Source organism: Numida meleagris, chromosome 12 (assembly GCF_002078875.1).
Source record: "Numida meleagris isolate 19003 breed g44 Domestic line chromosome 12, NumMel1.0, whole genome shotgun sequence".
NCBI classification, from domain to species: Eukaryota; Metazoa; Chordata; class Aves; order Galliformes; family Numididae; genus Numida; species Numida meleagris.
Window position 1 is genome coordinate 9,664,403 of NC_034420.1, and position 26,047 is coordinate 9,690,449.

The 26,047-nt window shown below is 46.3% G+C and overlaps 1 protein-coding gene across 3 annotated transcripts in view; it reads right to left on the bottom strand.

Moving 5' to 3' along the window:
- NSD1 (nuclear receptor binding SET domain protein 1) overlaps window positions 1–26,047 on the bottom strand; it is a 59,944-nt gene that overhangs the window by 17,828 nt on the left and 16,069 nt on the right. For 2 of the 3 annotated variants that reach the window (XM_021410912.1, XM_021410911.1), the window contains 15 exons: window positions 22,733–22,905; window positions 18,187–20,770; window positions 14,631–14,752; window positions 14,191–14,482; window positions 12,712–12,821; window positions 11,569–11,638; window positions 10,681–10,799; window positions 6,257–6,400; window positions 5,701–5,824; window positions 5,154–5,354; window positions 3,707–3,886; window positions 3,189–3,345; window positions 2,713–2,918; window positions 2,065–2,177; window positions 641–910 (listed from right to left, as the gene is read on the bottom strand). In XM_021410912.1, the coding sequence (XP_021266587.1) occupies window positions 641–910; window positions 2,065–2,177; window positions 2,713–2,918; window positions 3,189–3,345; window positions 3,707–3,886; window positions 5,154–5,354; window positions 5,701–5,824; window positions 6,257–6,400; window positions 10,681–10,799; window positions 11,569–11,638; window positions 12,712–12,821; window positions 14,191–14,482; window positions 14,631–14,752; window positions 18,187–20,770; window positions 22,733–22,905 (4,865 nt within the window). The remainder of the gene's footprint in view (window positions 1–640; window positions 911–2,064; window positions 2,178–2,712; window positions 2,919–3,188; window positions 3,346–3,706; window positions 3,887–5,153; window positions 5,355–5,700; window positions 5,825–6,256; window positions 6,401–10,680; window positions 10,800–11,568; window positions 11,639–12,711; window positions 12,822–14,190; window positions 14,483–14,630; window positions 14,753–18,186; window positions 20,771–22,732; window positions 22,906–26,047) is intronic. The other variant, XM_021410914.1, reaches the window with a different exon arrangement.

Sequence of the window (26,047 nt, forward strand, 5' to 3'; positions counted from 1 at the left end):
AGACTCTTCTCCCTCTATGCCATCTTATTTCCTGTTTCACTTCACTCTTAGCTTTGGGGTTCTTCTTTGCAGTAATGCTCTTTTTCCTCTGTTCGACGTAGATGTGTGCCCACACAATAACTACTCTCTGGATTTGAAACATACATGCACGCATTTTAGCTGTCTCCAAGGTAGTACCTCCCACAATAATTATAGCATCTCTAAGATACTACACTTCGTAAGATTCAAGACTGACCTCAGCTTTTGATACAAGATTCTCATGCTAGAGAAGCCATGCTATTCAAGAATGGGGGCTGTGGGCATAATCACTGTTCCCTGTCTGGAAATCCTGGGCCCTGACTCCTAAGTCAGTATTCTGGTGTATTCATAAAGCCAAACTATCCATGCAGGCAGACCAAGCAATCACCTTTCTTGTCCGGTGGGACATTAACATACAAGGCATTTTCTTAGCTGAGCCAAAACATGCTCGTCAGGACTACACAAGTTAAATTCACCCGCCTCTTTCCTAAATGGCATCCAATGGCAAGTAAGTATTTCAAATTACAGAAGGCAGTTTGGCAATTTTTCACATCCATGAAAACTGGCAACGAGCAAGAGAGAAGTGGCAAGAGAAAACTCCACGCAGAAACAGGGCACGTACCTTCCTGATGTCTGTTTTGGCTTGTAAGCCCCAGCCTCGCGCCAGCGTGCGGAAAATTTGTACCTCGGGATACTGCCGCTTGGAGAAGCACTGGTTCTGACAGCGCTCTCCTGCAGGGCAGACCAGGGGGTGGCACTCGTAGAGCAACATACGATTGATGCATTCGGAGTCCAGGCCACATGGGTTTTCATCTGTTGGTTTACAGTTGCAACGTGGTATCTCAGACAGGTCTGCAGTGAAGATCTGCACCTTACCCACCGGCCGGTTCACCTTGAATGCACAAGAATGATGTCAGCTGCTTCAGAACAGGACGTCATGATAGACACTTCTATACCCAATCTTTGCCTAAGAGCTGACAGGCTGCAGTGCAAACTAGTGACAGCGAGGGGTAAAAGGAGGCGTACAGGCACGTATGCACTTCTGAGCACACAACTTAAAGAGGTAAACACTTAGATGAAAAAGTTAAGGAGGATGCAGATCCCCCCCAGCAGCACCACCTGGTACCTTGTGTATTCTGCATCCCCTGAGTGGGTGGAAAGGCTGCAAATTGTCCCCCTCCCATATCACTGTGACTACAGTGAGTGCAGGTGGTCCTGTCTTAAAATCCTAGCTATAAATGAAAAGTGCCAGCAATCAGCTAAGCTTTCATAGCTTGAAACATAAAAGAAGGAAGGAGCAGAGGGAAACAATGAAAAAGAGGAAGACAGTCCTTGAGTCACTGGTTTCTGATCTCTCTGTGCCCACGTCTTTATCATATGCACCTACTTGGCCCAAGCTCTCTGCTCAGATCACCTCATACCTGTTGGAGATCTTTGAAGAAATTAGTGCTCCAATCCTACCTCAAAGATGGCCTCAAGCCTGAACAGTTCCTCAAAACTCCACAAAAAGTTTGATATTCTAGCACATATATCAGATTTAGTATTTTTGTTCAACTGATACAGGAAAACAACAGTACAAGTACACAAAAAAACAAAAAACAGAAGTGAAAGACACTGCCACACTCCACAGTGGGTTACCATCCTCCCCTCTGCTCCACTGTATCTGGACTGTCTATCCCGCACTGCCTTGCCACCAGCAGCACTCGATATTTGAGCACATGGCGTTATTCCATCTCTCTCCCATAAAACCCCAGACAGGTAGAGAGACTCTTCTTTCACATCACACAGCTGACATGGAACAGCACAGAGACATCCAGGTCTGTTCCAGTACAGCAGAGTACCTCTGTTACTGGTGTCCAGCTTCCACAAAGTTCTGCAGACACGTGAATTGTTTCTGTAGAGGATGACTGAAGATGCCAAGGCAGAGTAACTTTTATATACAGCCAGATTCCCCAAGAGTAGAAATATTTCTGTATATCTGTAATTCACCTGCACTGACAGCTCAGGAATTCTGCACCTGCCCTTCCCCCCCCAACCTGCCCTCACCTTGATGTGTTTATAGGGGGGAGGTTTCTTGTCATTCTTTTTGTCCTCCTGAAGCTGTCTCAGTTCCTTCTGTGCCTTCAGTTCTTCAAACCTTACTGCAGCTTCGTGAAGAGCTAAGTGAAATAACAGGGTGTGTTATGAGGTGGGCTGCCAGAGTCCACCCAGCAGTCACAGCTCCACAAGCAAACCTCCCTGGCAGAACTTTTAGAGGCAGAGATTCACAAGGAGAACAGGATAAATCAGTAGAGCAGTAACAGGTGATAACAATAACTGTGGGGAAAACATTTTGGAGATATCCGAACTGTCAGCTTGCTTTGCCTTGTTTTTGGGAAGAGGTGAATTCCTAACACTCAAGTGCATTTTTATATACAGATAATGAGTGTACTAGGCACAAGGAAACTGACAGAGCAGCAGAGGAGCTATGTCAGAGCTGAAAAGCACTCAAGATCTGCACACCCATGTCCATTTCTGTGAACTCAGACCAATCAACATTCCAGGTGTGTAGGATGATAGATAAGCAGCACTTCATTCTGCAAATTTAATTTAGCGTTAGCTCTAAAATGATATTTGTCTCTGTTACAAGAATATCACTTCTCCAAACAGAAGAGAGAAACAGAACATGCACCTTCCCAGATGAAGACAAATTACCTTTCTTGTATATGCCATCCACACCCTTCCCCATCTTGTCTTTGCTGCTGACATCACCTTCCATGTACGGGAACACACGGGCCTGGTGGGTCCACAGGTAATCCTTGGAGCCAAAGAACAGCACAGGGAACTCGCCAATGTCATGTTTCATTTTCTGGATGTTGACAGGAATGGTCCTGGGATGGCAGATCTCAGCTGGCCACCACCTACAACAGATGGGAAGGCAGATGAAAAATGTGACTCCCCATTTCCCATGTCCCAAAAGCACATTACTGCATAGAGACGGGGAAAATTGTGAAGGCTACCAGCAAGGCTGGAGGGAGAAGAGGAAGGCATGTGCTTCAGCTGCTACATGCATGCAAAAACATCAGAAGCTGCTTCACTGTACCCTGCAGAGAGAAGCAGCTTCTCACCTCAATCATCACGATCCCTGCACGAAGAGGGAACAGGGACAAGTCTGTTCTACCTTCACCTACCTGTAGCGCCCAACTTTCACCCAGACGACTTCCTTGTAGTGTGGCTTTTTGCCTGCCTTGCAATCATTACAATACCAGCTTCCCTCTGGCATCTCAATGTTTAGACACTCACGGTGAAATGCAGCTGGGCATGACTCACAGCATAAGAGGCTGCCCCCTGCAAAGAAAGGAGGAATTTATCAGGGTTCTTGTGCAGAAGCCCTGGACTCCACAATTCCAAACAGTAATGGCTGGGAAAACAGCACAGTGCTCTTCTGCAAACCCTCTTTTGACAGCTCATGCTCTACCTACGCTGCCCAAAGAACCCTCCTAAAGATCCAGAAAAAGTCGTAATGGGGATCCTTAAACGGGGATGCATAGGAAGACAAGCTGTTCTGAGCAGTTCTCTCTGGCACACTCTGCACAGACCAAGCTTCTGCCTGCTGTAATGATCTCTTCCCACAGCACATCTGCTGCTCTTTTGTCATTTATGTCAGGGCCTCATGCGGTGACAGGGAACCAAGCGCACACCGCCTCACCTTCCGAGCAGACAAAGCACCAGCTGACGTTGACGTGCTCATGGTTGCGGCAGCCCCTTCGTGCAGTGAAGTGATTGGGACAGATGATGCTGTTGGAGGCGAGGACCACGGACCCAGCAGCGAGGCAAAAGTCATTGGAGTGGTACGCGACCGGACACCGCACACAGCGCATCAAGCGACCTAGCACCGGAACACATCAGAATCCTGGTGAATCTCTAGAGAAGGCTGAGTCTCCATTTCCTCCCATACCTAGTCTCTATTGGTATCTGAGCTGAAAACAACTAGCCACAGGTGATTTTTGGAAATGGAAATTGACTTTTAATTTCTACAGAGCATCTACAACGTACTCCCTGTATTTCTATCAAATTAATGCAAGAAAACACACATAAAAATAGACCTGCATTTGTATGTAATATATAGGAAATCAAATTATTTGGAAGTGAAAAACCTTCTGCGCCCTGTTCAGAAACAGTTCAAGAGTTCACAGACCAGGATTGCTTTGCGTCATACACAGATAATAAGTAAATCAGTGCAAACAATAATTAGAGAGTGGGTATTCCAAGTGCTTAACTGAGTGTAATGAAGACAATCCAGGAAGTTTCTGAAAACATAGGCACTTGCCTCTCTATCAGATTTTACTCTGAAATCCCAGAAAGGAGAACTCAGAACTGCCTGAAGGCCTACTTTGTCCAAGACTGCTCAGCATCTTTTCAGTTCCTCCCAGGAAACTACTGACAGGGAGAAGAGGTGAAAAGAAAGGGGTAAATCTGACCACTGAAAAACAACCGCCAGAGGGACACAAGGCAAATGTTCATCTGAGAAGGGGTCAGCTGTGGGCTTTATGCGCTGATAGCTTCTTCTGTTTTAAGTACTGACAGGTGGGAGAAGACTTTAACACAGAGCCTGAGGGTAAGAATACAGCTGATATTATCGGCACTCATCCCAAGATACCAAAGATTTAAAACATAAATAATAAAAAAGCAGTTTTAAAAGCAAACCATGAGCGTTTAAATAAAAAGAAAGAAAAGGAAATAAAACAATTACAATTTTTACTACACTGCTCTCTGTGCCATTGCCTTAATAGCCACTGTGGCTAAGCAGGCACTGGCTCAAGCACTGGCACAGTGAGAAGTACACAGGAGAAACACTAGTGTCCATGCTGCTCTACTGAGAGGAACATGGCATTGCTAGACATTCAGGCATTCAGAGTGTCTGGCCAGGCAGGAACGTTTTCGTTGCTCTATCTGACCATCAGGAGTGCTGATGAGCAGCAGCATTGCCCATGGACCCCACTTCTCCCACCCCGAGAAGCACAAGCTACAGCAAGCCCTGTGGAAAGGACAGTACAACAGCAAAGAACTAGCGGACCAGGTCCCTTCAGGTGGACATGAAACAAAGAAAAGGCTTCTAAATGCTTCCCGGGGACCACAGGAGAAGATTCCAGTACCTTTAGATGCAGAGATGTTTGTCGGGTTAGCAGCATGACAAGTCATGCATATGTGCAGAGAGCATCGGAAGCCCTTGTTCTGCGTGACTGTGGGTGGATACTTCTGTATGCACTCTTCATGGTAATATTTCCCACAAAGGGGCAGCAAGCACCGTTTCACATCTTGCCCGCAGCTCTTGCACACAAAGCAGGTGTGGACTCCTAGAGAAAGAGCAGGCATATAGAATGGCCAAATAAAAATGTGTTGCTTCTGCCAGGGGACGTATCAGCACAGTACAACCCCCCAGCCTGCTGCATATAACCCAAATCACAGGTGTCTGCAGCCCTGTAAGTTTCAGTGTAAGTCTAGACTGAAAACACCATCTCTTGCCCACCACATTCTGGACATTCCCACCCTGCATGCCTCAAAACAGTAAGATCAGTTAATTAGAAAATAATCATCAAACCAATAACCAGAGAAGTGACAGCCAGGTAGTTGCCTTACAGCAGGTGGATCATTTCAGCAAAAAGAGCACCAGTTACAGAGGCACTCCGGAAAGCTGTATACCTGTAGAACACTCATTGCAGATGAATTTGCCTGTTGGCATCTCAGAGAGCCCAAGGCACTGCAGGTGGAAAGCACCACAGCACTGAGCTTCACACAGCAGCAATTCCCCTGGCTTCTCGCAGATCTGTGGGGAAGAAAGGACATCATCAGCTCTGAGCAACCCCTTCCCCTACGCACCCCACACAACTGACAGCAGAGCTCCTGTAGAAAAAAGATGAGCGTTCTCCTTATGACAGTAAGTTCAGGTGGTTTGCGTGTCACCACTGCCATCTGCTATCCCGTCCCTACTACCATGCATCAGCTAAAACGAATCATATGTTGGTCAAATCTTCCCAACATCCTTAAACTCCAGCAGGATGAGAGGCAATCACACAGGAAAGGCTCAGTCCAATTAGCCTACTAGTTAATTGCTGTCAAAACCCTCAGAATCACACAGCCCCCAAAGAGCACCTTGAGGCCGCTTGGGCTTAGCTAGGGCGTAGGTGTATACCAACACTAACATTAAAAAAACCTTTAGAGAAACAAAGTTTCCAAGAGATCTCCTCAAGGAGGCTACCTGACACACGTTCTCCTTGAGAGCTGCTCCTCCTCCACGCTCCCCCTGGATCTTTTTGGACGAAGGCACTCCATGGTCATTCTCAGACCCCTCCTCGTGTCCCCCCTTAGGGCTTGTAGAAGTCCCATGAACCAATGTCTCCCCCTTTAAAAGGAAATTCAAAATTAGGGGCTGTCGGTGCTTCCTGCCCTGACCTGCAGATTACAAATCCAGCCATCAAGCACGTAAAAGTCTGGCAGTCAGTGTTACCCACCCTAGAGAGAACAAGTTCTCATATGGTACCACCAAAGGGCTTACAAGGAAGGAAAGGAAGAGCTCTTAAGTTTATTAGATCATTATAAATACACACTGAACACATTTTTTTCCTGTGCATAATCCCTCTTTGAGGAAGGAAAGTCAGGGCTGAGGAGGAACAGTATTATCATTCATAGATACGTATCAGGCAGGCTTGCATAGTCTGAAAATCACGTCCATCAATGCCAGAGAGGCATCCTGAATGCTGATGTCTGCTTGCATTGAAAATGCTAGAGAAAGATTGCAAGAAATCCTCATTGCAGTTTTCCTTTAGCAATTAAATCAGACTTCTCTTAATACTCTTCACAGTGTGTACTTGTAGACTTCACTGTTGTCAGGACAGGCAACTAGCAGCTGGGAAGTGGGAGCAAGCCCCAGCTGCCCCTCCAGAGCGCATTGGTCTATGAGCCATTCACACTGCACCAACATACTGCTTTTAGGAACCAAGCAGGTGCTTCCAGAAGGAACATTTCAAAGACTTTGCCTCATCTGTTTTTGAAATCTTGGCTCACTGCAGATAGCTGAATGATCTCAGCACACAACTCTTCCTTGGGTCAAAAAGCCATGCCTACTGTATGCCCAGAAACAAGGCTGTAGACTTTCAAGACCTTGTTAGGAATTGAGACTCCTAGAAGGAGCAGCAGCCACCACTCTCATACCCTGGAGCCTGCTCAGGGCCAGGTGCCCAACTTACAGTCACGAGAGGGAGCTCTGAGTTACCTTCTGCATGCAAGAATACTCATGTGAGTTGCAGTACCACTGATGTTCATAAACTCAACTGAATACACTCCGAACACCTTATTAGTCTGGGCAGAACAAGCTTTGGGAAAGCTTTATGTTCTTAAGTCAGAAGAACGCGAAGCCAGCATTCTGGTCAGGTAGCAATGCTTCCTTTGCCTGATTTTTCATTCCTTGAATGCAGCAGAATGTTTTCATCTGGGAATCTTTTAAAACCATGTAGAGCAATGATGCACAAACACACTGACAGCATATTAAAGCACACAATACAAATATGAATGGTGTAAGTTTGCTTTATTGAGCACAAAAAAGAAAACTCCCGGCTACAAACTACTGACAATCCCATATACCATATGGCGAACAACCTCACAGACTATCATCACATACACGCTGGAGGGCTGGCAGTGATGCAGCCTGCAGGAATACTGAGAAGGAGCACATCATTTCCTGCCACTCTAGCCCTGGCAGAGGGAATGGAAAGGTCTCTACAGCACTGGTAACCATCGGCTAACAATGTAACAGCTGCCTCTGCATACAGTGGCATCTGAAGTGCTACCTCTGGTACTGCTGTTCTGCAGCTAATTTCTGCTAAGAAGGGTGTGGTCTGACACAAGACAGGCCTCTGGCTCAAACACTTGACTTGGCTCCTGGAATGCTCCAGGAGCAGCGCCAGTGACCAGTGCTCCAGGGACTGGTTACAGCTCAGGTCCTCCTATTCCTACACAGGTGCTCCCTCTTCTGCTCAGCTCAGCAGTGACCTCAGGGTTGCAGGGGTCACTGTAAGGAAGAACAAGAGCAGAGTTAATCAGCTACTGGTATGGACAAACAATGTCAGCTACAGCTTCTACCCTGTGCTGGGGCCCCAGTGCTACAGACACAAAGTAAGCTTGGCCATTCTCATGGTCACTGAGGATCCCTCCAGAGGAGCAAGGCGCTGGTTAACAAGCACCACTCCTCCTGTGGTTAATGACTATCTTCCCACTGTATCAAAGGTTTCAAAAGAGTTTGGGAAGGAGGGAGAGGAGATATTCAGATTTGCTAAAGCTATGAGAGATACAGAACTGGTTCATCCTTCTGTCTTTCTACTACCACTGCTAGAACTGCTTGTAATGAACTCAAGCCATGTTTTATATGCTATCTGGAATGACAGACTGAAACGCATCTTAAGTTACATACCATGAACCAGTAACCCTCTCTTCAGAGCTGAAAATACTTGTTGTCAGCAAAAATCTTAACAACTGGGCCCACACCATCCAGTGTCACAGCATGCTCTAGGCCTTATCTTTTCAGCCTCATGATATTCTTTTTAGTTACACAAGTACCTGGCCAGTCTGTACATTTCACATGTCAGGGATCTTGGTGTATTTTTAATCAGTACCCCCAGAAACACAAAGGGAAGGGAGCGTCAGAGCTGGACAGGGTGGACAAGGCCAGATTTTTTATGCCTGGCGAACAGGGAGAAGGGGATCACCATCCAAGGCCAGGATTCAGAAGGATCAGTCACACCATTCTCCCTGTTTCCCCTTGCCAGAATGAGCACTGTGAAGCAACATACCTCCTACAGGGGGCAGGTCTCATTGTCGATCTTCTTCCAGAGTTATTTCTGCTGTTGCATCTGGCACATCCTTAAAAGCCTGGCCCTTCCTTTGGCACAGCCTGACCTTGGCACACAACCTTGACAACCATTTCAACAGCATTTTCCATCTCTTTTCTTGGTCTCTTGCTGCCCCGATGTTGTGAACTTGCATTCCCGGCTCCACAAAAATGGAAGGGCAGAGAATGCTGCGCAGTTCAGCCCAGGTAGACAGGCTTTCCTCTGCCCTCTGAAAGCAGCTGGATCCAAGGTTTCATTGTGCTGTACCATCCAAACATCTATTTGTTGTAGCACCACTCAGAAGAAAATGAGGTTCCTGCCTGGTGTGCGGACAGCCACTTAAGGACCAGTGTGGTGTGAATGCCAAGTGAAAGTGTAATCACATCTCTACAGCAGCCCAATACTCACCAGTATCCATGCACTTACCAAAACCAAGAGGTGAACACTCACCTCAGCGGCTCAAGAAACACGATCACAGAAAAAGGGACGTTGGTAAAAGGTGCCAAGTATTGACATTATATAACTTCAGGTACTCAACATACATCTAAGGCTGGAGGCAGTTAAGACTCCCTGGGCTTCCTCTGCAGTGAGCAGTGAGTGCAACATTCAGAGCTGTGGCCTACCTGCCTTGCTGCTCTGAATTGCCTCCTCATTTCTTCACTATAGAAGACGTGGAGAGAATTTACTAGCTTCGAACTGAGCCAGCCTCTCAGAGGGTGCCTAACAGCAGACAGTGTTAACTACCCTCCAGCACTGGCAAAGATATTTGTACAGGCTTCTTTGAAACATGATTCCAGGTGAGCACACTTCAGAAACAAGTGACCAGTGCTCTTAAAACAGCACAGGAAGGCTTATAGGGCACAGAGGTATTACCCCAAACTTTATCACCCCCATCAGAAATGCTTTTCAAAAAGCAGTGGCAGTGGACCTCAGAGCAGCTGGCACTGCTGAGGTAACTGGTGTGGTGTTTGTGCTCTGCTGGAAGCCATATAACAATAACAAATATAACAATATATATCTATAATTGGCTCCTGAAATACATACTGACTATCCTGACAGAACAGCCTGCTGCTGAACCTGGGCCACTGGAAGTGAGAGGCGATGCTGAGAGAGGCCCGGAGGCGTCCCACCTCTCTCAGGAGAAGTCTTGCTTCCCCTACACTTGGTGATACCTGGCTCACTCCTAAAAGGCAAAACGTGCTTGTCAGAGATATTTGTATGCCAGCTTTGCTATGATGCAGTAGAAGGGAGTTGCCCCAATTATCCCTTTCTGCTGGATGGCAGAATGTAATCAGAGGCTCCTGCGAGCAGTCACAGACAGTTCCCCCCATCCCCTCCAACATGGCTCTGAGCTCACCCTGGCATGCAGGGCAAGTAGAAGAGTCTAAAGTCCACATCTAGTGCTTGCACTTCATAACGGTGTGCAAAAGGGCAAGATACCCACCACCAGAAGACAAGTACTTTTACAGCAGTTAGGCCTTCTGACATGCAAAGCAAGATGCCAGTCAAACCTTTGTTCTGCCATATCAGAACAGCCTTTCTCCTGGAGAACTAGCAGAGCAGCAGCTTAAAAATTGAGCCTGAGTTAAGCAGCTATCACGAAATAATTACTAATCAAGGTGATACCTCCAGCTTCAACCCCAGCTCATGCAGCTACATCAGGGAGACAAAGTCCCAGCTGAGACACTAATCTCGCATTCAGCCAGTTAAAGACTACTTGGCCTAGGCTCTGCACAGCACCCTGGGAAGTAGCAGACAGGTTAAAGGGATGACAGTGTGTAGGAAAACCCAACGGTACCTCAGAGCGTGGGGTCACCCCCAGCCTCTCCCCATTTTTCTCCTTCTTGGAATGTACTGCAGCAGAGGAATGGCGTGGTCTCTTCCGCTTGCGCTGCTTCTCCAAAAGCTTTTCAGAAGCTGGGATGCAACAGAAAGACCATTCAAGAAAAATGCAGAAATAACAATTTGCTTGCTCACTACGGGCCTACTAACTTCCACACCCTGACTGCATCAGGCTGGCTCCTATTTTCTTTAAGGACATAAAGCCCGGGGCAATGCAAGCCTCCAAGGCAGATCTGCCCTTTGTCCTGCAGCCAGAGGACCTGGATAACACTGACTCATAATGGTTTCACTATGAACTGTTTTGCTGAGCTGCAATCATCACCATCACCGACTTTCCTGAGACAGCCCCAAAGCAGAAATGAAGAAATGATACCCCACCAAGCTTACATTGCTATTCAAATGCTGCTAATTATCTCCTCCTGTCATTAAGCAATAAAAATTTCCTCATGTTCACACCAGTGTGACATAAAGGCACGTGGAGGAGGGAATACAACTGCACAGTTGTCCACTGGACAGAGCAGGCAATGTTGAGCCTGGTCAGAGCATGCCATCAGGCAAAAAGCACGTTGGTACAGCACCTGTGGTGACGAGTTTTCGTCAACCATTCACACTAAAAATGGAAAGTGAACATCTTCCCATGGAAATGTGAACCTAACACCTCCACTTTCCATAGAGCAGTAAAAATATATATATACTTCTGGATAAACAATTGTACCTATTTCTTCTGCCACTGCCTCAGCTAAGGCCTAGGACATATAAAGCCTAACACACACAACTCCCTCTAAAGCCATAGGCACTGACACAAATCACATCAATGCAGCTCAGCTGCCCTGCGTTCACTTACCTTCTCCCAGGTCTGGGAAGTGGGCTGGTGAGTACAGCTCCGAGCTGTCGCTCTCCGAAGGGCCAGTGCCCTACAAACACACAAGAAACAATTCACCAGATGCAAACCAGAGATGCACACTCCTCAGCCAATAAGCACCCTTACAAATGACTGCAACAATTATTTCAGATCATGAATTCAACAATGGTTAACAACTTTTCAAGAAGACATTTGGTTTGAGTGCCTGACAGATCCCACATGGAAAAGTCAGGCAAGGAGGAATGCTGAGTTTGCCAGGTCTCGTGCACACCAGCATCCCTCAAGTTTCCTGAGCTCTCCTCAAAAGGCTGCTAACACCCCATAGGGTGCTGGGAATAGAGACTCTCTTCTGGTCTGACATTTTTATGAAGCCTATCACTGAATTGTTCTGCTCTCTGTATTACTGCAACCACAATGACTGTATTAAGACTGCCATGGAGAAAGAGAGAACGAGAAAGGCAAGAAAACTGTTATTAACCAACCTCAGAAACAGTGATGCTATGCCTTGTACACATACAATGCCCGATATCAGTCTTTGTTATCTGCTTTCTCCAAAGCATGTCACAGGATTTTGAGTATTTAGCAGAGAAGGTCGGAAAATTCTTAAAAAAAAAAACCTGCGTCTAGCATTGCATGCTACATGTGTTACAACTCAAGCCTCTACCCTGCTACAAGTTCTATGCTTTTGTACCATGCATCAGCCAACTTGGGAATGTAACAAATGAAATACTATTCCGAGAACATCTGACAGAAAAGGAAAAAGCCTTAGGTTCAAGTTACAATGTAATATAACAGCCATTCCCTGCGACAGAAAATCGCTGCCCACAGCTTCCCAGCCTGCATTCAGATGACTCATTTTTCCATATAAATCAATGGAGAGAAGAGACTTCACAGCCAAAAGTCCCCAGTCCCCATTACAAGTGGGAAAGGGTGGGGAACACCTCTGTATTTAGCAGATTTCTTCACCATAACGCAGCAACCAGCACCGTTGGGAAGGGCGGACCTTCACTCCTGGGCCACAGCCAGCAGCACACGCAGCAAACTGCCCCGTGCCTCCCACTCAGCAGGGCCTGCTGTCTGGGCTCATTTTCTATCCGACTTTCAGAAGTACTGGAAGAAAAATACCTTCTTTGGGGGAGTCCACTCCTCCTTCTTTGGCATAAAGGCAGTGTCCAAATCATTGGATTCCAAGAGCTTTTTCGTGGGCTTCCTTTGACGCTTGCTCTCAAAGTTTCCTGCAATAAAATTCTTGTTAGATAAATGGGGATTTTCTTAGCTTCGGTCACGCTAAGACCATTAAGCAAATGCCAGACAGCAGTTCAAAACAATCCAATTCACCTTGTCTTTTGGAGCACAAGCTCCTCAGGGAAATAAAAAACACTTCTACAACCTGCACAGAAACAGACCTCCACTTGGACCACCTTCATGTGTACCTCGATATTTAATATAAAAAAATCCATCCACGGAAGAGAGGCCATGAATTTAAAGCCAGCAGGTAACCATCCTGGCAGCGCAATTCACACTGTGATTTCACAACAGCTTCACCAGCACAACCCAGCCCTCCCACCGACAAATACATCCCAGCTTCCACTCCCACGCCACCCGCATCAGTATTCATGCTGCACACAGTGAACAGACTGAAGGACGTGCTCTCAGACAGAACTACCTGGGACAAGATACTCCAAGCGATCCAGCTGCAGGAGCCAACCTCCTGCTCAAACTTTGTGCTAGCCACTGGGAGGCACCAAGTTGCTAGACATGGGCAGCAGCAAACACTTCAAAGGACCAGGAAATGGCGATGCTCTGTGTGCAAGGCACTCCATGGAAACAGCCCATTACCTATCCTACCCTGCTCATCTGCTTCCTTAGTCAGCTCGGCTCCACCTGCCCTATGACACACGGCTCTGCACACAGTGACACCAAAGGCCTCAGCCACCTCACGGAGGGACAGCACGTCATCGCTCTCTGCCACAGCCCAGGCTCTGCGGGCCTCAGCAGGTTCCTCTGGAGTGGGAAGATATACAACCTCTGCATACTGCATGTCTGCAACCACTGCTGCATTGTGGGCTGTGCCTGCATCTCCCACCTCAGGTTCCCTCCTTTAATCATTGCAGGCTTTTCCCTTCCACCCCCCTCTGCCCCACAAATAACAGACTCAGTGCATGCAGCTCTCTCTGCCTGCTTGGTCTATTATTATAGATACGTAAGTGTATCTACATACATTATCTACATGCATTTATAATTACAGAAGTAAATATTTACAAATACATGTTTTAAACAAAGTAAAAAAAAAACAACAATTGGCCCTTTAGAACATAAGTGGCGTTTCCCTACAAGCTTACATAGCCAGAGCACTGCAGCTTTGACCTTGGACAAGTCTTTAGACAGAACACTAACAACAGAATCACAACGAGCCACTTCACTGGGTCACACATCTCACCTGCCCTCTTTTATTCTAGCACCAGTAACGGTCTCTGAATAAAGCAAAGCAAACAAAACAGAGATCAGCAGCTACTAACCTTTCCACTTGGGCTGAAGCAACATTTCGATTGAACTCAGGACACGCTCACTTATGGGAGCAGAACAACACAATCTCCCACTTACCTGATTTCAGGAATCTCTCCTCTGCATCTGGAGAAGCAGAAACTTCAGAAACGTCGGAGGAAGACAGCACGAGCTCTGGGAAATCAGACTGCCCTTCTATGAGCTGCTCATTGGGATCAGCGGCATGGGGCTCTAGTTCTGAGAAGGAGCACTCCGCCTCAAGGATGGGAGGAGACTCTTTGGTTGAAAATGGAGTTGAAACCAAAGGACTTGGCCCCCGTTGGGTCTCTCTGTCAGGACTGCGCTGTGCAGGAAGACCTCCTTCAAATCCAGACCTTGCCACAGAATTCACCTAACACAGTGGAACACGTTGGTGAAAACATCCACCCTGCACAGCCCTGCATGCAGCACAAGCACCCAGCAAGCAAGACCAGATGAAAGCATGTAAACTGGAGCCCAACAGAAAAAAGCCATGAAGAGACACATTTGTCTTAACATACCTTTTGCAATTGCTCCTGGCTTTTCTTTGACTTTTTCTTGGGTGCAAATAAGTGATCGTATTCTTCTGCATATTCCAGAAGTCGTTTACTTGGCTTTCTAAGGCGTTTCCTCTCTGAATGTACTAAGAAAAAGGAAAGCAGCTTCAAGACTGTGTTTCTGAGAATATCACAATAAAAAATCCTCCTCATGACCTGCAGATAACAGCTGCTCCTGCCTTCTCTTTCAGAGCTCCATGCGGGAAGAGCCCTAACACAGCCCTCGAATATTCAAGCTTCCTATTTCCCCAAGCCTGACATGGCAGCTGTGAATGCTAAGGACCATGGTGACCCCGAGCACTTCAGACACCTGACTGAAAGGCTCCTAGCAAGGTGACCCAACATCACCTCACACAACCTACACTCCTTGTAGTACTTTCACCAAAACCTCCATCTGTTAGAAACTCAGATTCATCACTCTACTTTTCCTGTCAATCCAAACTCCCTTGGGTTTATGTGCAGGGACATGGGAAAATGCTGCTCTCCCTAACACATTTCAGTTGCTGGCTCCACCAGTGCCGTGCCAGCCCAGCTCCTTCCCTTCCCTTCCCTCCTCCCCAGTGCATTTTCTCATGTACTTCAAGAGCCCTGAACTCCCCATCTGCTATTGAAAGCCTATTTTTTCCTTTTGCTTCCCAACAACAGGTTCTGCATTGAGATCACGATGTGATGAGGGAGCTAACTGTCCTCCAGAGAGGCTGCAAGATCCTCAGGGCTCAGACATCTTTTTTCTTGCAATGGTGCAGTGCTGTGCAAGTGTCAAGGAAAAAGCCTGGCACCAGCTATTTCCCTGATACAAACAGAACCACTCACAGAGAGCTCTGCGGAAGGGCCCTGACATCATGTCATCTCTACTTAACGAGCTGCAGAAGCAAGATGATGCTTATTTAACTTTCTCAAATACCTGTGACTTTTCCTCTTTACTGGTTTTCACAACTATTCTGCCTTACTGTCAGAAGACCACTCCCACTCACACAAACATTTGTGGTCCCCTGGAAGTTCGCAGTAAGTTTTCTATTCTTTACTTCCGTTCCTACATAGGAGGTGGGTTTTTGTTTTTTTGAGCAGAAACATTTCATTAAAAAAAAAAAAAAAGCATTCCAGTGCAACACTTAAGAGCAGGGATGTTGGACAAGATTGCTACGCCTTATTGTGGCTTTGTGGTTAAACAAGTATGAAAATCTCAAACTTGGCCAAAAGAGAAGAAAGGAACCACCTTTCCCAAACACAACTATTTTCAGCTGCTAATTAACCCTCTGCACAGGTAGCCAGGTGCAGCCCACATTGGCACGTAACCAGTTCTAGGCCGAGTGCCTTCACTGGTGACTACTGAGAGCCTCAGAACCAGCCAGCAGCACACACAGCACTGCAGCAGAAAGTGAGGCTTAACTGCATTATTCTTCCCCTCAAAGTCACTCCTGTACAAATGCAGTCTGAATGGCAGTGGCAAACCGCACACCTTCAGAAGCTGTTACTCGTGCACGTTCTCAATCAGCAAACGCGACCAGCCCTCACTTCTGCCTTATTTAGCCTAAACCCCACTACAAATTTTGCATCAAAAATACGCCGGATGTTGCTTTCAGCTACGACGAGGACTTGCATTGATCGAGCTCAGTAGAAATTACACAGTTGTGAATGCAATCTTTTGTGGCCCCTTCCACGCCTGCCTGTGGAGGAGGAGGATTAGTCACGTCTCCTCAAAGCCCTGGCACAGGGAGGAAAGCCGCTCTCTTCTGCGAGCAGCACTTCCAACGTCCACACCGCTCTCCCTGCTTCCTACATAATCGGCCTTGTCCAAAACAAAAGACCGGTTTCCACGAAGGGACTTCTCACAGCTTCAGCTTGCTCCCATCAGCTCTGCCCCGGGGATGTCACAGCAGCCCGGGCAGCTCCTCACACAGAAGCTTCAGTGCCCGCTTACAGCACATCGCTATGGGTACGGCTCAGGCGTGCTCCTGAGGGCAGGTGCATGGATTGCACCGCAGCTGCTGACCTGCCGCTCCTGCAAGCAGCCCCAGGCCCCGTGCCGCCCCAGCCAGCTCCATGCTGCAATGGGAGCCACCTGTCTTCTGCTGCAGTTCCTCTCCTTTTCTCCATGCACTGCTACTACCTCTTAGCAGCTCTCCTCCAGCTCTCTCTGCAGACTCGCACCTTTCACCTCTCAGCAACATGCAGGGATGCTTCAATTGCCAGACCACCTGGAACCTACCAGAACCCAGCTGTGCCTTTATACACGCAAGGAGCTCGGTTCACAGACACAGCCCCTCCGTGCAGCCCCACCCCAGAATAACGCACGCTTCCCACTGCCTTTATAAGGACTTAAGTCCTCAAAAACACACAGCCATGGCCAGAGTAGTTGGTAAATGATTAAGCTTGCCATGATTTCAAAACAAGATTTTTACCCAGTGTGTTACACCCTGTGGGCTCATTTTCGGTGCCTGTTGTGACTTGCCTTGGTCCTGTGACCATTAAAGCCAGGTGTTGTCTTCCCTGTACTGACGCAGGTGTGCAGCAACCACTTGCTAAGGGCACAACACATCAGAACGGGCACACAGTGAACAGAAGTGAAGAAGTGCACACAGGTTCTGAACTCTGCCCATCACTCATTTGTGACAGTACTGGCAAACAATTTAATTTTGTTTGGCGAAATCTTTGTAAAAAAAAATCATTTTAGTGTTTTCATGAAGGCTTGCTTCCCTAGGTTCTTTGAGAATGGCATGTGTTAAAGGTGGTTCTGCTGGACCTAGTCCTCTCCCTGTGTTCGTTGTTTTGTTTTGTTATGAGGAGGGAGGTAGTTTTTATTGCATTTTTGTTTGGTTTTGCTTTCCAACCAAATTTCCAGCTTTAGTAACCCTTTAAAATCTCACTCATCTCTGTGGGCAAGGCAGGGTTGTCTGACCTTGTGCTCCCCACACTTCCTTCTTCCATGGCCACCTCCCTTGGGATGAGGTTGCCTCACCTGCATCCCAGGCTCCCTGCAGCTGTCCTTCTCTTCTCCCCTTTATCCCTCAGACAGCCCCACCAATGCCATGAGTTAGGGAACGTGGGGGGTTCCTCTGTTCATTATTACCAGCTAATAAACTTCCATACTAAAATACAAAACAAAGCAAACAACAAAAAGTACCGTCTTAACGAAATCCTACACTCTAAGTCAAAACTTTCTAGAGCTGATTTATCCAGCTAAGACCAAACATGCAGAAGACAGTATGAAGGGATACACTGAAGGAAAAAAAAATCCTACACTTGGAAGGATGATGTTTTACCTTTCACTGTGGAGGAACTAACCATGTTATATATTTAAACTTTCTAAGCAGAAGCTAAGCAAAATTCCATCATCCCTTCAGCTTTCATTCTCTGTGCTTACAGGGAGTCCCAGAAAAACCCATGTCACTCTTCAGCTCACAGAAATATATATAGCTCCACGTTGTCAAACAGCCCAAAATTCTGTAACTTATACTTTAAATGAAAAATTATAAAATGTATACAAATACACATTCTGGCGCAAGTCCAGCTCCCTTACCTTGTGCAGAGAATTCAGACTGGGGAGCAAAGTTGCCAAGCTTTGTTTCTGAGTCCATCACACTGTTGTTTGGCTTACCACATACATTCAAACGTTTCTCAACTAAGTCTAAATGATTCTCATAGTCCTGAACTGTTAGGTCTCCCTCAAGCACCTTTGAATGAGGGGAATGCCTACGTCCCAAGCACTCATTTCCCTTCAGTGAAAAGCCATGAGAATTCAGGCCCAAGGCACTCTCCAAGTTTCCTTTTTCCCTAGATCTACTGATGTGCTTATTAGATCTAGCACTGCTTTGGTTAAAACGCTGCCATCGCTTTTTAGGTGCTACGTGATTTACATCATTAGCCTCATCACCAAGAGAGCTCTCACTATTTGCCTCTGAATCCAAGTCTGGACTCTCCCCATTTTCAGCAGAAGTGCATCTCTCAGTATTTCTACCAGCTTCGGGTCTCCTTCCAATACGACCTAAATTGTCATCAGATAAACAAGCAGAGTCTTCATCAGTTGAATGTTCTGTTAAATCAACAGACTCTTTCCTCTCAGTATCTTCTGCTTCATTACCTAGAGGACTGGTAACCAAACCGTGCACGCGGAATGCATGTTCTCCTGAATCTCTGGATAACCGACTTAACAACTTACTTGGCCCTCCGGGTTTTAAGTCCTTTCTGTTTGAAACTGTTTTATCTCCAAGCTTTGATGACTGCTTAGATTTTGAACAGTTGCGTTTGGGCACGCAATTTGTGCCATTTGTCCCAGAAACAGCAGTATTCGCGGGCTCCCTTTTACCAGTACCAATCCCCGTTAACTTGGTTGGAGGATTGCGTGAAAATGAGGAGTTGCTTATACTGGAGGAGTTCGGATTGACCGTTTCCTGGGCACAATCTCCATTTTTTTCTATTTTAAATGGGGGACCTACAATAGACAAGGATGTCAGGCCGCTTGTAGAATTGCCTCCAGAACCATCAGCCGGGCTGGTATTTCGATACGGGACTATATTCTGGCCAGTCATCAGTTGCTGCTCTTTTGCCTTACTGTCATGAATATCCTTCAACATCATTAACAAGGTGCTGAATCTGTAATTTGGCTCAATAGGCAAACGACCGTGACCAGAGGCGGAAGAGAAAAGTAAGGGTACTGCGGCCTTTGGAGCGCCAGAGTCACTGACATCATCGTTCATGGATCGATACGATAGCTCCTTCAGCTCTGACAGGACGTGTTTCACCACGGCCGTTTCTATTTCTGCAGAATCCCTGGGTTTCTCGTGCACGTTGTTCAACAGTTTCTGACCATCAACTTTTCCGCTTCTCGGAAGAGAATCTCTCTGAAGGCCAGAGAAACCTTTGGTATCAGAAGAACAGTGATTCACGCCACCCTCCTCTTCTGCAAGAGAAGGCTCCGACCCAGCAACCTTCTCTTTATGTTTGCATTTTATACTCCTGATCCGAGGCAATTTCATGTTTTTCAGTTTTAAGGTTGTTTGATTTGCAACAGCAGACCAGGAGCTGTCCTTGGAAACACTTTGGGGAGTAGCGTGCTTGTTTGCTAGGGGAAGATTGTCATTTCTCACATCTGAAGAGCGCTCAAGAGCTGTCAATGTCATCTCAGCATCAGAGGAGCCTCCTTCAAGTTCCCTGTGTGCAAATTCAGCATCGAGTCTGCTGGTTACTGAACCTCCCAGAGGTTTGCGATCTCTGTATGACTTCTTCCTAGCCCTTCTGTTGCTTTTCTGGGAAAAATACATGGAAAGCTTAATGTTTCCACTTGACGTCATAGGAAATTCCTTCTCCATTTTATCTGAAGAGTCACTAACTTCAAGAGTGCTAGAGGCTCTCTCTGAACTTTGGTCCATGGTATCTACATCACTGTTCCCACCATCTGAGAGGGAAGAGGATGAATCCGATTCAGTTTGCTTTTTCTCAATACTGGCCTCAGATGCAGAATAGTGTATTTGTAACTTGGAACTGCACAGAATGCCCAGGGAGCTTTTCTCTCTCTCCAAAGACGTGTTGGAAAACAAATCCCCTTGGAGTGTGCTCTTCAGGGCATCACTTTTATGACTCCCATAGTCCGACTTTAAAGTTAGATTTTCAAAACGTCTTTCTCCAAAGGAGGAGAGCAAATGGTTTTCCCTGGTGCTGTTGGATGCTGTTATGCTCTTTGCAATCCGGCGAAGTTCATGAGACGCATGTTTCTCTGGTAGGTCCCCAACAATCATATTGTTAACTATGCTCTCTGGTGTTTCTTCTTTGATTTCCCTCTTGGAAGCTTCTTCTCTCGTGCCACTCTTTTTTACTCTAGTCCTTTTTCTGCTCTCTGAGCTCTTTTTCATGTGTGGCTTAATGTGCAATTTTCCTTTTTCACTGGCTGAGTGTTTGGAGTCAAATGCCAAGGATTTAAAACAGCCATTCAGCTGCCTGTCCTTCTTGGCTCCGGGGCCATTGGAATAGTATTCCGACTGCACTTCCTTCTCGCTGTCCAGCTCGCTGGAGTTCTGGCTGCACTTTTGATCCTCTGGCCCCCCGAGAAGAATGTCTTCTGCCTGTCCAACACTGACTTCCCATTTAGCCATAAACCTCTGGGGAACCTTAAAGTTGGAGGAGACAAAAAAAGAAAAGAAAAAGAAAGAAAAAAATGAGGGGGTAACCAACAGGATAAAAGCAAGAGATGGACACGGCACGGAGCAGTGTGACAGTCCTGCATTCTGCACCTTTAAGACAATAACATACTGCCAGAGACTGTGCCTAGAGGATGCAGAAAATAACTCTCTTGGGTAAGCAGCCTGCACTCCTGTCGAGCCTAGTAAAAAACTTCGTGCATTCTCCAAACAAAAGAACAGTCCCTGCAAACACTGGAGTCCCTGTGACCAAACATCCCGTCACGTCAGCGCATCCCAAGCACAACAGTGTGTAAGGGGAACGTGTATGGTATGGATCCCTGGCACAGAAATGCAAATTAACAGCCAATGGGCCTCTCAAGGCAACTGCAACATCGTCTTCTCAAAATATTTGAACAGCCATGTTTGCTTTGCTTGTTCCTGATTCTTTCTGCATCCCTTGAACTTGGGGCACAATTCCATCTTCCCTCTCCATCAACTTACCTCGGTACAAACATAAAATCTGTATCACATTTAAATACACTGTAACAGATTCAACCTGTCCTTTACCCTGAACTCTCCCAGCTTCAGCTCCAACTTTAGCATAAAATAAAGGGCATGATGCATACCTGACAGGAACCTCTGCTAAACATCTAAAAACAACAAACTTCCAAACTTGATTTTTATCTGCACATGTTCTTGGCTGCACAACAGAAAACCAAAGGCTTCACAAAGCTCCTAAAATCGAAATCTATTCTACAGCAGGAGTAACAACTCAAATTTCTGATACTTGTCCCTTAAAAAAAAGAATCCACAGGAACAAATGATTGTTTTAGCAGATTAACCAAATTTTACAGGGCCCAGTAGCAAAGCAGTGAAATACTCTCAGCTTTGCATCACATCTTGGCTTCCAGGGACATTTATGCAAGCAACACGTTTGGTTCCCTCTGCTGCAGTCACACTGGTGCTGCAAGTTACATACAGGGGGAGGTTCTAGCAAGGAAGCAATTGCTAGGACCAGAAACATTTCTTGGTTGCATGTAATGAATTGTTGGGGAAGGTGAAAATACAGATAACAAAGAAAAGCTACTGAGCGTACCCTTGGAAACAGACAAGCCAGAAAAAGAGCATTACCCCCAGAAAGCTCACATCTGCAAGAGCATGTTTAATCCAATGGCTTCTCACTACCACAGGTTAAGTACTTAAGTGCTGTTAGAAAAAAGGAACAGACACTGCTGCCTGCTACGCCTATCTGCTCTCTCGCAGGAAAACATTAGTCTGTTCACTTCATTTCAACAATTCTGAAACGTGAATTTCTCCAGCTATGATCCTAAAGACGTAGAACAGACCTCTGTGTCACATTACGTTATACTGGCTACAGTTGCTCAGGGCTGTTGTGTTTGGAAATGGAGATGATGCAACGAGCCACAAAACTCATTCCTATGGGCTCACTGACAAGATGTTTTCCAAGTTGAATTATAAGCCCTAACAAGTTTCCATAAAGAGAATTACTGAAGCAGAACTAAAACCCCCACTGCTTTATCTCAGTCCATGATCTAGTTGAAGTACGTAACTCCACCTCTACCTCAGATCAGCCAAAAGACACTGCAAGAGAGCACAGGAAGTTACTTAAAAGCTGTAATTGGCATCAGAAGAGGGCTTCACTGCTGAACAAACCTCACGCTGACAGGGACCTGACTCCTCTGCCTCTCAGAGCTCTGCAGGGCAACAAAAGCAACAGGCCACACCCCTACACAAACATGAAAGATAGCCTAGAAACTCCCAGCTGCTTACACGCTCTGCTTGTTATAAGGATGCAAAGAATCACACTCTGGCCCTGTTGCTGCAGTCACTGTCACAAAAGCAAACTGTCAAAGTGCAACTCCAGGCACAAAGGATGATCTTTATTGTGCAGATTCAGAAAATCAAAAACGGAGAAAGCAGATCTTTCACCTTATGTTTGTAGCCTCTTTCCTTTTGCTTTCCTCTCCTCCGAAGAACAGGCAGCTCTTCGAACTGATGTCTTCCTTCAAACAGGACAATAGCTTTTCCAGAAACCCAGGCTTTCTCTGAAGGCTCTCCTAAGGCGTCCACGTAGTACTCTCGGTATGGTCTCCGATTGGAAACTGTTTCAAAAAATTTAACAGAATTAACCCCTTGCACGCAACAAAATAAAGACACAAAATCAATCACAGAAAGCAGCAGCAATCTACAAAGTTTTTTTGCTTAGTAACATTTCCACACAAATGCCAGTTCTGGCAGTTCCTAGTCAGAACTCAGGGAGACCCTTTTTGCATTGCTGAATTCACTGCTTTCTTAGAGTGATTAACAGGACTAAGATGATCTGTTTCCTTAGAGCAAAGACTACAGTCTGGCTGCAAAATAAATTGGGAAAATATCCAAATGGGCTTTTTTGTTTGTTCACACCCCCCCCCCCTTCAACAGAGGTAACACACGAGGCAGCCCATTTCTTGTTGCTCCTTTCTGATGAATGACAGAACAGCCCATCCACTTGGCTGCTGGGAAGAGGAAATGGTGCACCAGCAAACCCCAGAAGTAGGATCCTGCTGGATAGCATTTACCCATGCAGGCTGTACCTCCCCCACCACATCTTGCTCCATGCTTTGTTAACATACAAACTCTTATCCTGGACATAAAACATTAACAGTAGTGTTTAAATAAACCCACAGATGCATGCATTTGCACTATATGAGCAGTACATGCATCGTGACAAGAAGTCATTTATAAGAAGTTAATTCCCTGCTGAGGGCATTATGGTGCACAGCAACAGAAGAAAACCATAAGGGCACAATCACAACCACTTCCAAGATTTTTCAGAGGTGTTCCCTGAGCAAGAGCACTTAATGGGCACGAAGGAATGAAGAACTGAGCCAGTACTAGGTATTCTGATTAAAGAGGACATGTTTCAAGTGCTGGAACAATGCCAAAGAGGCTTGAACACAAGATATAAACTTCTCCCTGCAATGTGTGCTTCATGCTGTCCTGGGAATACCTTCCCAGCTGAACACGTAGCCTGAGCTTTGCTGCCCCTTTTGTTTGCACTGCCTCCTCCTGGAGCGCCCAACCCGTGCCAGCAGCCTGGCACCCAGCAATGCCAGCACTGACATTCTGAGCAACAACAGGTAAACGATGACAAATACTGACTGGGGCAAAATCAATCCAAGGACAAAGATGACAGACCTAATCCCATCCACAATACAAGGATCCAAGCCACTGAGTCTCAATTTTCCAGCTCCAAAAGTCTCTACATCATTCAAGAGCTTGTCAAGAAAAGGCAAGCTGCTTTAAACATAACACCACGCCTCAAACCGAGAGAGGAGCTTTTTGCACAAGTGATGAGTTTAAAGCAACCTGCCTTATTTTGAAGGGCTCGTTCCCATGACAACAAGAGAGAACTAAGGCAGGAGGACCATGCTTTCTACAGTGCATGCAGAGCCCCACAGCTCCCTGCTCCCAAAAGCACCCGAGTTCAGATCCACCTGGTCTGCCATTCACCACTCGGGGAGGTGAGATGAATAGATAACAGAGAACAACAACTGGAAATTTTTCCTCAGAGCTATCTTGATCTCAACATGGATAAAACACAATAGGAGATTCTATTACATAGCTGGAGAATAGAATTTGTTAATAGCATGTTCCCTCTCTGCAGAATTCCTCCATTAGAAATTACCATACACGGGCTGAGAAGGGATTGCTGGACAGATGTATATATTAAATCCTGTCCATAATTTCACTGGGGGTGGGAGGACACAGGACAATATGGGTGTATTCAGGCAACATCCTTAATGGGAATTTGAGAGCTCAAAATGGACTATTTACAATTGCACACTCAGTATTATCCAGAACCAGGATGAGTGCCTCCCAAAAGATGAAGAGGAAACTGGAAAAATAGTAAGTAAGACTACAGCAACCAAACCTGCGGCTGAGGTGAGCACAATACAGGAAAAGCTGCTTCGTGCCTCTAGAGAAATAGCAGACAGCTCTGAGCCTGTGGTCAGTAGAAAAGTCTATTCATTCTCAGCACTTAGTTCTTAGGCTGGCGAGGGCCAGGGAGCTGTCAGATGCAGAAGGCACCATTCTCAAGGGATTTCTCGTTACAGTACAAAACAAACCAGAAAGGGAAACCCGGAAGAAATAAATTAGCCTTTCAATTTGTGGCAGCCTCCCCATGGTAGCCAATATGATCCTAAAAGCAGTGTGAGAGCTTTCAAATAAAGTGCAATTCCCAAACAATTACTTCTCCTCTGTTCTCCTGATCACATATCTATGCTCCTCTGTCTTGACCTTGTGTGACTCCATCCTTTCTGGGCTCCACCCTCTTCTTTCTTGTGCTCTGTCTTATTTCCCTCTATCCCTTTCCCTCACACTTGGCTGGCTCTTAGTTTCGCTAACACACTATGCCCTAAGCTATCACATATGTGGCTCCATCACAAGGTTTTTCTGATATATCCCCATAAACAGCCCCCTGCTTCCCAGTGTCGAACAAGGCCAAAAAGTCACTTCCTCTCACACATTCACATAACACCTTAAGGCATTCAGCAGCTAGGCTGTTCCACCCCAACCCCACTTCACAGCCTCTCCTGCCTCCCCTTCCCCAGCCTGGCCAACTCCCCAACTCACAGAATGGCTTGGGTTGGAAGGGACCTTAAAGCCCATCCAGTCCCAACCCCTGCCATGGGCTGGCTGCCCCTCACCCACACAGGGCCCCGTCCCACCTGGCCTTGGGCACCTCCAAGGATGAGGCACCCACAGCCCTGGGCAGCAGTGCCAGTGCCACACCAAATTCTGAATAAAGAATTTCCATCTAACATCTCACCTAAATCTTCCCTCTTTCAGTTTTAGTCATTCTATCTTGTCCTATCACTATCAGACCATGTAAAATGTTAGTTTCCCTCCTGCTTATAAGTTTCACTCAACTTTTCCCCACTCCCCAGCAATGCTTGCTGTCCTTTTCATACTGCATTACTCTGCCCTCACCTCTCTGATCCACCTTTCTCTCTGTATCTTTGTCAAGTGGCTGGCTGTTCTTTCTCCTGCACTGCCCTGCACTCATCCTGGATACTCATCCTTCTTATACCCTGGAAGCCTACACATTCAGCAGCTGCCTGTGCCACTTGCTCAGCTTTAACCTCTTCCTCCTATCATCTCCCTGGTGTAGTTCTACTTCACAGATCAAGGTCTTACTTTTTTTTCATTAATAAGGAACTATACAACTCCTCCACTTTGCAGTCTGAGTAGATACAGTAC